Source organism: Mesocricetus auratus, unplaced genomic scaffold (assembly GCF_017639785.1).
Source record: "Mesocricetus auratus isolate SY011 unplaced genomic scaffold, BCM_Maur_2.0 Super-Scaffold_100004, whole genome shotgun sequence".
NCBI classification, from domain to species: domain Eukaryota; kingdom Metazoa; phylum Chordata; class Mammalia; order Rodentia; family Cricetidae; genus Mesocricetus; species Mesocricetus auratus.
This window is the reverse complement of record NW_024429189.1, coordinates 316,039-326,893: the sequence shown is the minus strand read 5'-3', so window position 1 is coordinate 326,893 and position 10,855 is coordinate 316,039. Positions and strand designations below refer to the sequence as shown.

The 10,855-nt window shown below is 47.3% G+C and overlaps 1 protein-coding gene across 5 annotated transcripts in view; it reads left to right on the top strand.

Annotated features, from left to right (window-relative positions):
* The first annotated feature begins 7,201 nt into the window (after positions 1–7,201).
* The window catches only part of Fubp3 (far upstream element binding protein 3), a 46,962-nt gene continuing 43,308 nt past the window's right edge, over positions 7,202–10,855 (top strand). For 3 of the 5 annotated variants that reach the window (XM_013124833.3, XM_021236211.2, XM_005085515.4), the window contains exon 1: positions 7,203–7,374. In XM_013124833.3, the coding sequence (XP_012980287.1) occupies positions 7,291–7,374 (84 nt within the window). In that variant the 5' untranslated portion in view covers positions 7,203–7,290. Of the gene's footprint in view, positions 7,375–10,855 lie in introns of all 5 variants that reach the window. The other 2 variants (XM_013124832.3, XM_013124834.3) reach the window with 1 other exon arrangement.

The window sequence follows — 10,855 nt, the reverse complement described above, 5'->3', positions numbered from 1 at the left end:
ACACACACACACACACACACACACACGGGGAGGGGGGTGCTCAATTGGAAAGGCACTTGTCTGGGATCCATGTGGTAGAAGAAAAGAACTCCCTCAAGTTGTCCTCTGACCTTCACATTCAAGTACACACACACACACACACACACACACACACACACACACACACACACTAATAAATAAAAAGGAAGGGAATTCCAACATACTGTTGTTACGTGGGCAAGCCTTGAAAGCAATATGCTCTGTGAAGTAATCCAGGTACTAGCAGTTATAACCTTGATGCTGTCTGGTGGCCCAAAGTGGTGAAATTCCTAAGGAGAGCAGTCGAGTGGCAGTTGGATGACTCTGGATGAAGAATAGACAGCTAATAATTGCTAGATACAGTGCCCATTTTCTGAGATGCAGGGTTCTAGAGGGAGGTAGAGGTGATGGCGGATTACACCTTGATTGTTTCTTGTTTGTTTGTTTGTTTGTTTTTCAAAACAAGATTTCTTCATGTAGCCCTAGTTGTCCTGGAACTCCATGTATAGACCAGGCTGACCTCAAATTCGCAGATGATCCACCTTCCTCTGCCTCCCAAGTGCTGAGATTAAAGGTGTGCACTACTATCTCCCAGCACCATGAATGTTCTTAATGTCCCTGAACTGTGACTGAAAAAAGTATTAAAACAGAAAATTTTATGTTATTCATATCTATCCACAACATAAAATTTCAATTTTAAACATATTTTCATTAAATTCAAAAAATAAATTCTAATAATAGCAAGTATTGGGGCTGAGGACATAGCTCAGTCTGTTAAGTTCCTATCTAGTATGCACAATGTTCAGGTTAGACGTCCGGAACTGTGTAAAACACCTGTGATCTTAACACTGGGGAGGTAGAGGCAGGAGGTCACCCATGGCTACATAGAAAGTTTAAGGTCAGCCTGGGCTACAGGAGACTGTTTTCCTTTTTGCAGGCTGGATATGAAAGTTTCTGTTTTGTTTTGTTTTGGTTTGGTTTGGTTTTACGAGACAGGGTTTCTCTATATTGTTTTGGAGGCTGTCGGTCCAGCCCGGCCTCGAACTCACAGAGATCTCCCTGCCTCTACCTCCCGAGTGCTGGGATTAAAGGTATGCACCACCACCGCCCGGCTGGATATGAAAGTTTTTAGTGAACCATGATTGGTGGAGTGATGGGGACTTGTGTATATGTCAATAAATTGCTGTTGGCCAATAGGGAAGCAAGATAGGTGGGACTAGGAGTTGAGGAGGATTCTGGGAAAGAGAGACACAGGCAGTCATGATGTAGCCGCCATGGGAATTAGAGGTCCGGACCCTTTTCTCTGGTAAGAGAAATTCTTAGATTAGCAATTGTGGGTTAAATACTTAAGTCAGAGATAGCCAGTAAGAAACCAAGCAAACAGTCAACAGCTTCATAATTAATATAGCCTCCTGTGTGTTCATTTGGGACTGATGCGGCTCTGGAACCAGGCTGGCGGGAAGGCTACACTCTACAATGGAGTGTGGGACTCAGCACAGTGCAAACCCTCAGGACTGCAGGGCTTGCTATTTGTGGAGGAGACCTCAGCTAGGGATAGATTTGTCCCCACAGTCATCGGGAATGACCTGCTCCCCAGGTACCATGTCTTCAAGTCCATCTGCATTTAACTACTGAATTCCCTCTGCTTTGAGATATGGATCTTCTGGTGACCATGGAGTTTGAACTTGGCAATACACAGGGCATCAATCACATGTTCCACGTTCTGTGGCTGGTCACATGATCCTTCCAATGTGAACCCTGGACACTATATCCTGGGGATTCCCCAAAACACCCCACATACCTGCCTGGAGCCTTGGTTGGGGACACAATTGAGATCAGAGACGTGAGTATCCACTAGAAACTGTCTCCAAGGCGACAGACTCTGTCTCTTAAAGGCGGATGGGGAAGGGGCTGGAGAGATGGCTCACCAATTAAGAGCACTTTCCACTTTTGCAGAGGATATGGATTTGGTTCTCAGCACCCACATGGTGGTTCACAGTCACCCTTAACTTCAGTTCCAGAGAATCTAATACTTGCCTCTGTCTTCCCCAGGCATGCACATGGTGCACATACACACGGGCAAGCAAAACATTCATACATACAGAATAAAATAAACAGAAAAAAAACATTGAAAAGAAGTTGAAAAAAGAAGAAGAGTATAATACCAAATGTCACAAGGATGAAGAATGGGAAGTCCTGTTGTTTTGTTGTTGTTTTTTGTTTTTTATTTTTTTGGTTTTTTGAGACAGGGTTTCTCTGTATTGCTTTGGAGCCTGTCCTGGAACTCGCTCTGTAGACCAGGCTTGGTCTCGAACTCACAGAGACCCGCCTGCCTCTGCCTCCGGAGCGCTGGGATTACAGGCGTGCGCCACCACCGCCCGGCTGGGAAGTCCTGTTTTTAAACTGTGTGTCATATGTATGCGTGAGCAGGGTTGTGCACTTGTCACTGTGTGGATGTGGAGGTCTCAGGACAACTTTTGGGAGTCAGCTCTCTCCTTCCATCATGGCTCTCAGCATGCATGTTTACCACCTCATACCCTGCCCAGCCATCTCTTTGGCCCTGCAGTAAGAACACATGCCCATAACTAGTAGGACACATGTCACACTTTAGAGAAACTACCCAATCTGAAGAGAAATTTGACTCTGTCAAGCAAAGCCAAGGCAGCACACTAATTTAACAAGTTTAGCTCTCCAGATAATCTCTGTCTGTTTCCCATGAGTTGGGATTACAGGTGAGTTGCTATGACTATTTGGCATTTATGTGGGCATTGTGGTTTCAAACTCTGGTCCTAATTAGCCCCCCCCCCCGTGTGTGTGTGTGTGTGTGTGTGTGTGTGTGTGTGTGTGTGTGTGTACATTCCACATGCATGGGTGTTGGCTCTTCTTTCCACCATGTAGGGTCTAGGAATTAAACTTAGTTTATGAGTCTTTGTGGCAAGTTCCCTTACCTATTAAGTTCCTGGACTGACTTTATTTACACATTGTTTACATATTTTGTGGGGAGAGAGCATGCACATATAACAGTGCATGGACAGTGGTCACAGGATAGCTTTTGGGACTCACTTCTCATTCTACTATGTGGATTCTGAAGATCAAATGCAGGCCATCAAGCTTGGCACCAAGGGTCTTTACCCACTGAGCCACCTTGCCAGCCTCTGAACGGAAACGAACAGTAATAACCATACATGGAATAGCTACATTCATACCAAATAGTTGTCTCTAAAATAACATTCCTGGGAATAAAGTGGGTATGGTATGAACTTATGAAAGGATCAATTTTCCAGGTAGACACAGCCATCTCCTCTGGCTCCTTGTCTCCTAAATGTCCAGAGTCCTTTCCTGGTTCAAACAAAAACAAGGATCTGGAGAAGGTGGTTCAGTGGTTAGGAGTGCTTGCTGTTCAGTGCTCTTAACTGCCTAGTCATCTGCCCGTCCCCTTTTCTTGATGCAGGATCTCACTACATAGTCCTGGCTAGCCAAGAACTGAGTAGAACAGACTGGCCTGTAACTTACAGATATCTGCCTGCCTCTGCCTTCAGATTGTTGGGATTAGAGGTGTGTGCCATCAGGTCTAGAAGGATAAGGCATTTCAATGTCAGTAACACAGAGAAAAATACCTACGTATGTGTATGCTATTTGCATGCCTGCATGAGCATATGTATTCACGCATGCGAAAGTCAAAGGTTGATGCTGGATGTCTTCACCTGCTGTCCACCTAATTTTTTTGAGATAGGCTGTCTCACTGCAACTGGCACTCCCCAATTTGGCTAGGAAGATCCTCCTGTCTTTTTTTTTTTTTTTTTTTTTTTTTTTTGGTTTTTTTCGAGACAGGGTTTCCCTGTGGTTTTGGAGGCTGTCCTGGAACTCACTTGGTAGACCAGGCTGGTCTCGAACTCACAGTGATCCGCCTGCCTCTGCCTCCCGAGTGCTGGGATTAAAGGCGTGCGCCACCAACGCCCGGCGGATCCTCCTGTCTTGGTCACTGTTCTATCGCTGTGATGAGACTTTATGACCCTGGCAGCTCTTATAAAAGAAAATATTTAATTGGGGGCTTGCCTGTAGTTTCTGAGAGTTAGTTCATCATCACCGTGGTGGAGAGCATGGTGGCATGCCAGCAGGCATGGTGCCGGAGCGGTAGCTTAGAGTTCTATATCCAGAACTGCAGGAAGAAGGCAGAGAAAGACACTTTTCTTCCAATAAGACCACACCCCTAATCCTTCCTAAACAGTCCACCAACTGGGAATGAGACATTCAAAGATAGGAGCATCTAATCATCCCTCCTCCCGGCACTGGGATTACAGGCATACACTGCCAGGCCCAACCTTTTTTTATTTTGAAAAAAGGATTTTTATTTGTGTGTGTGTGTGTGTGAGAGCGCCTCATTTGTGTAGTGTTCATGTAAGACAGAAGAGAGTGTCATATACTCTAGAGCTGGACTTTCAGGAAGTTATGAGCCATGCAATTTAGGTGCTAGGAACCAAACTTGGGTCCTCTGTGAGAGCAGCAAGAGCTCTTAATGGATGAGCCATCTCTCCAGCTCCATGCCCAGAACCATGGAGTTTCTGGAGACTAGCTTGGGACCTCATATTTCTGCAGCAAGCGTTTACTTTCCTGGCTCAGCCATCTCTCCAACTAAAGAAATAGTTTATGTGACAATCTTAGAGACAAAGCCACCTACAACCACAGTGTATATGGTATTTTTTTTTTGGTCGTTGTTGTTTTGAGACTGGGTCTAACACATGCTGGACCTCATTGTATAGCTGAGAGAGACTTGAACGCCTTGTCCTCATGCCTCTGTCTCTTAAGGGCTGGGTTGCCACTGCAGCAGCCACTGCATTTAACATGTAAGATTCTTTCCTTGTCCTCTTCTGACAAAATTCTTTTCAAATACTAAGAGCCATGCACAGGCAACAGGGGATTTGTTGTAAGTGTTAGATAATGAAGTCCAGGATGGTAGAACAGTCCACAGTGGCCTGACCAGGTTAGAGTCATCTTCCCCATCTAGTCCCCCAGAGATAATTGGCCAGACTAGAGTTACTCAGCCAGAACCTGGTTATCCTAGTTAAGTGTTTTGCGACCTTTGCGATCCACTTCTGGAAGTTAATCTCTTTACCCCATTTCTGCTCACAGGGAGAGTCAGCAGGATTGTGGAAAGGTGCACATTTTTCCCCTCAAGTGCATAAACAGTAAAAACAGGGGCATCTGTTAGTATTCAGATGCCCTTAGGGTTCTGACAGGATGTGCCCTCAGCTGCAACCACTAAGAGCACCTGTGCACATTCACTATGCTCCTTTTGTGTTTGCTTGTTTGTTTTGCTTTTTTTAGTTTTTTGAGACAGGGTTTCTCTGTGTAGCTTTTGCTGTCCTGGAACTCGCTCTGTAGACCAGGCTGGCCTCAGACTCACAGAGATCGACCTGCCTCTGCCTCCTGAGTGCTGGGATTACAGGCGTGCGCAGCCACCACCACACCTCTACTACGTTACTTCTGAAAGGGCCCTGTCCACCTCCCATCTTCCTCTTTTTCTCTGTCTTCCTGCTTCTCTGCCTGCCTCTCTGTTTCTCCTTCTCTCTCCCTCTCTCTCCTCTTTGCCACTCCTGTGCCCAGAGGCAGGTCTCCCCTCTTCCTTCCCCCCTTTTCCCATCCACTTTACCCCAGTAAAACTCCCACCACGCAAGTTCTGTTGCATGGCGTCTTTCTCTTGTACACCACTTTTTAAAATCACAGATATGACGTTGAGCAGGATCATGCCTGACTTTAAGGTTGAGACTCTGGTTGATTCTTTTGCAAGCATAGATAGTGAAGTGAAATACTCAACCATCCAGAGTGCTGGCTCCTGCTTCCAGACGGCTAGTGCTCAGTAACAGCCACACTGCCCACACATGCTTCCCTACAGGTTTCCAAATAATCTGTCTAAAAGTGATCAATTTCAATGTTGCAATTTGTTTTGCCATAATCTAGGAACTATTTGGCTTCAACATTATTCTATTCAATATCAGTTTCCTAAGCACCTAATATGTACCAAACTCTAGGAATACGTGTCAAAACAAGAGCCTCTTGGGTGGTGGGGTGGTGAGGTGGACATAAGGGCTTGCAGTCAAGCCTAACAACTTGAGTTTGATTCCTGGAACCTACGTGGTGGAAGCAGAGACGCAATTCTAGTAAGTTGTCCTCTGCCCCCCACCCCACATGCATGTGGCAACACATTCATTCATTCATTCGGGAGAAAGGAAGGAAGGAAGGAATGGAGGGAGGGAGGGAGGGAGGGAGGGAGGGAGGGAGAGAGGGAGGGAGGGAGGGAGGGAGGGAGAGAGGGAGGGAGGGAGGGAGGAAGACAGGAAGACAGGGTCTTAAGTAGCTAGCCCAGAGTGGCCTAGACCTTACTAACTCAAGAAGACGACCTTGAACTCCTGATCCTCTTGTGCTAATCCACCTCTCAAATGTGATGGCAGAGTGGGGGGGTGACTTTTTGTTCTAACAAGGTTGAAGGCAAAAGAAGCATGTTCCAAAGGAGGACTCGTTGCTTTGAGAAATCAGTGTTACTTTTTGCCCCCCAAACACTCAAACATTCCACAAGACCTCTTGGCGTCAGCAGGCCCGAAGGCAATGATGGTCCTATGTTATTTCCTGTTTCCCCAGAGAGAGTGTGAAAGAGGATGCCAGGCTGGCTTTACAGCCAAGGTGGCCTTTTTGAGCGCTGTCATGAAACTGATGGCCAGTCCTGGGCCTGGGACTCCCCGCTGCCATTCTGGAGTACTGCGCCTCCTAGCACCATGGAAAGGTGCTAGGTTTTCAGTCAATGCAGCACACCGCGCCAATGGGGAAGCGGGGGCTGCCAGTGCCCCCTCGACGGTTGCATGAAGTGTCAGGTTCCAAAATATGACAGCGGGCACTCGGCGGCCACACTGGAAACTCAGCGGCCATCGCCCAAGTCGCCCAAGGCCGGGGGCCTAAGACCCCCTTTGTAGGGCGGGGTCGCGACCCGGCCTTCTTGACGGACAGCTGCCTCGTGCGCTGGGCAGGCCCCCCGCCTCCCCCCGCCTCCCGCAGCGGCCACGCCCCCACTTCCGGCCGGACAGCGGTCACGTGCCTTAAGACCCCGCCTCACAGACGCGGCTTTTCCCCAACCTATCTCTCACTAAGCGGGCAGTGCCTTCCCTTCGCTTCCCTTCCGCCGGAAGTGGGGCGACTTTCCCTTTCCGGCTACGGGTCCCGGAGCGGAGCGGGAGGCCGGACCGGGGGAGCGGAGCGACGGCAGCGGCGGTGGGGTTGGCCATGGCGGAGCTGGTGCAGGGGCAGAGCGCTCCGGTGGGCATGAAGGCTGAGGGCTTCGTGGATGCCCTGCACCGGGTCCGGCAGGTACGAGGGCGGGAGGCCGGGGGCGGGAGGCCGCCTCGCCGACGCCTCGGGTGGGCGCGTAGGACGCGTGAGGCCCGGGCGGTTCCCTCAGGCGCCCCGGGCCCGGAGGAAGCCTTAGCCGAGCGCTCCGCGAGCCCGGCTGCAACCACAGGCCTGCCAGCAGGGGCTCAAATCCCGACAACTCCTGATGGGCACTTGGGTGTAGACCCCGGGCATCCATCTGACGCCCTAGACGTGGCTTCTGCAGCCGTGGGAAACTCACCTTCCTCTTGATGCATTGGAAGAAATCGAGAACATTTTATATTTAGAGGAATTTTGCAGAAAGAAGGGGAGGTGTTAGGTGGGTGGTCCCTAAGAGTTCCTTCTGGCGATTAGTCCTACTTTGCTGGGAAGAGTGTGGGATGGACTCGCTCCAACAGTGAAACTTTACCATCTGGAAGTATCGTGCCTTTTGTCAGTGAAACTGGCTTTTTAGAGGACCTGGGCTTCCCTGGAGAATGAATATGGGACCTCTCTGGTTCCTGGCATCGTGCCTAGAACAGAATTGTCCTTGTATCTTGCCTGAAACTTAGTGACAAGTAACCCTCACGCTCAAACTTCTCTCTGTTCGGTGATATTTATCTTCTCTGACTTTGTAAGCTTGCTGGTTCTTTGAAAGCTGGACTGTGACTAATGATGGTTTGATTCCTAGCAGAATGCCACAATTCTTAGGAAACTCTCACCTATGCACATGAAAATGGAACCATTTCATCACTTTCCTGTAGTCCTGCGAGGGAACCCTGTCTGTCTCCCGTATACTTTGTGTTTAATATTGACGGTTCTGTAGTCAGTGTCTTGAAGCCTAACACTTCCCAAACGTTCCATGATGAATTGTTTGTTACTGCCTAGGACAGCCAGTACAACTGTGAGCATCCATTGATGTCCCACTTGAGAGGCACTCACCAATTATAATGGGTGAACCTGCCACCCATCTCCCCTTCTACCACTCTGCTTACTGGCACTTTGTAGTGTTTTCTTCTGCTGGCCAGGATCCTGAACCCTGTTTTGCACTGGTTGGTAATATCTGCTGGATTTCCCTCTATGCTAGAGTGTCAAGTCATCGTGTTGGCTTTCTGTGACCACTAGCAATTATGGTCATTGGTTTAGAGAGCTCAGATCCTCTGTAGCCCTATAGTTGAACATAAAAAAAATTTTTTTGAGACAGTTTCTCTGTGTAGCCCTGGCTGTCCTGGAACTCCCTCTGTAGACCAGGCTGTTCTTGAAGATCTCAGAGATCTACCTGCCTCTGCCTACAGAGTGATAAAATGAATTTTTAAGCATTGCTAAGACTCTGCATCTCTTAACTTACACAAGGGGGATGCCTTCTGTTAAATGAGGAGTGCTGAAGAGGGAAAACCCGTCATCGTTGTTCTTATTTCTGAAGTGCGCCAGTGGCTGAGCGGTAGTGAGCTCTTTGGAGATGTGTATGTTGCTTCTGAGTGGCATAGCTAGAAGTCCACATAACCTTAGGAATTTGCAAAAAGAGCCTGGTATAGTAGTGCACTCCCTTAATCCCAGCAGTCAGAGGCAGGTGGACCTCTGTGAGTTTGAGGCCAGTCTACAGAACAAGTCTCTACAGGACTGCCAGAGACCCTGTCTCAAAAAAAAAAGAACGAAAGAAAGAGGTAATTTGGGGGTTATTTTATTGGATTTCAATGGTAGGACTAGACCATTACAAATCTGCATTGTAGAAATCTGCTCTTAGAAAGGACCTGGATTGTATTCCCAGCATCTACCCGAGTCCCAGGTTTCTGACACCCTCTTCTGGCACTGCACACAAATTGTGCATGGACATGCATGAATGCAGGCAAAACACCTACACACACAAAGTAAATTTATCTTTTAAAAAATGTGCATTGTGCCGGGCAGTGGTGGCACACGCCTTTAATCTCAGCACTCAGGAGGCAGAGGCAGGCAGATCTCTGTGAGTTTGAGACCAGCTTGGTCTACAGAGCTAGTTCCAGGACAGACAAGGCTACACAGAGAAATTCTGCCTTGAAAAACCAAAAAGAAAAGTACATTATCTGGATAGTCAGGGTTCTGTGTCTCCGTTAAATACACTCTCTAGTGCTGCTAAGATGATATGCCTCCTTCACCCCAGCAAATGGAAGTAAGATTTGTGTTTTGTTTTGTTTGTACTGGGAACTGAACCCAGGACCTTGTACAGGCTAAGTAAACCTTTCAACACACAGTGAAAAAAAATTTGGGGTCTCATTAAGATGCCCATTGGCTGGCCTTGAACTCAGGCTTCTGCCTCAGCCACCTACATATTGGAATTATAAACCTGACATTTTCTAGGCTTGATTTACTTTTATTTCTTCATTTTTTCCCTTATTTTTTAAACTTATTTTATTTGCATTGGTGTTTCGCCTTGGGTGTTGGGTCCCCTGGAACTGGAGTCACAAACAGCTATGAGCTGCCATGTGGGTGCTGGAAATTGAACCCAGGTTCTCTGGAAGAACAGCCACTGTTCTTAACCACTGAGCCATCTCTCCAGCCCCATATTTCTTCTTTTGATAAGCATAGAACTTTCTCCCTTCTCGGCTGGTCTCATAAATATTGGCAACAGTAAGGCCTGTAGGTTATGAGTTGTCTTGTGTCCAATAGTCCTAGTAGTGTGAGTCGCCCCTGGTGGAGTCCAGTCTGTTAAGTCTGTTGTATAGCTCTCATTGAAGTTACTGAGCTTCCTTCCCGGCATTTTGATGCATCTCTGTATGAGTGTCTCCAGGCTCATAACAGTTACCAGTGGTTGCTGTTAGTGTACTTGAGTAGGGGTTCAAAGGGAATCTCTGGAGATAATATAGAAAACTTAAAAATATTTTCAGAGTGCAAGTCCAGAGGATTATTGTGTGGCAGATTAAAAAAATTCACATCTTTTCTGAAAGGTAATGGAAATAAGATCTGATTTGAGACCACTGATAAAGTCTAGGACAGCTAGATATTCACTGAGCATCATGGCTAGTTCTTCAAATCATTGGCTGCTTAACTAATTAAAATGTTCTTTCAGGCCGGGCGTTGGTGGTGCACACCTTTAATCCCAGCACTTGGGAGGCAGAGGCAGGTGGATCTCTGTGAGTTCGAGACCAGCCTGCTCTACAGAGCGAGTTCCAGGACAGCCTCCAAAACAATACAGAGAAACCCTGTCTCAAAAAAACAAACAAACAAACAAAAAAACCAATGTTCTTTCAGCTAGTTTAGAGAGGACTGAACGCTTGGAGTATGGGCTCAGAGCCAAAGGAGGTCATCTTCCAGAATCACATGCTACACTTGTGCCCTTACTTGGGTTACAAGAGGGATTAGTAGACACTAGTCTGTTTTAAAAGTTTTTCTGAGGATGATTAAAAATGTTCCCTGGCTGGGGATATAGTTGGTAGAATGCTTGCGGTATGTAGTACTAGTTTCAGTCCCCAGGGCCATTTAAACTAAACATGGTGGCACACAT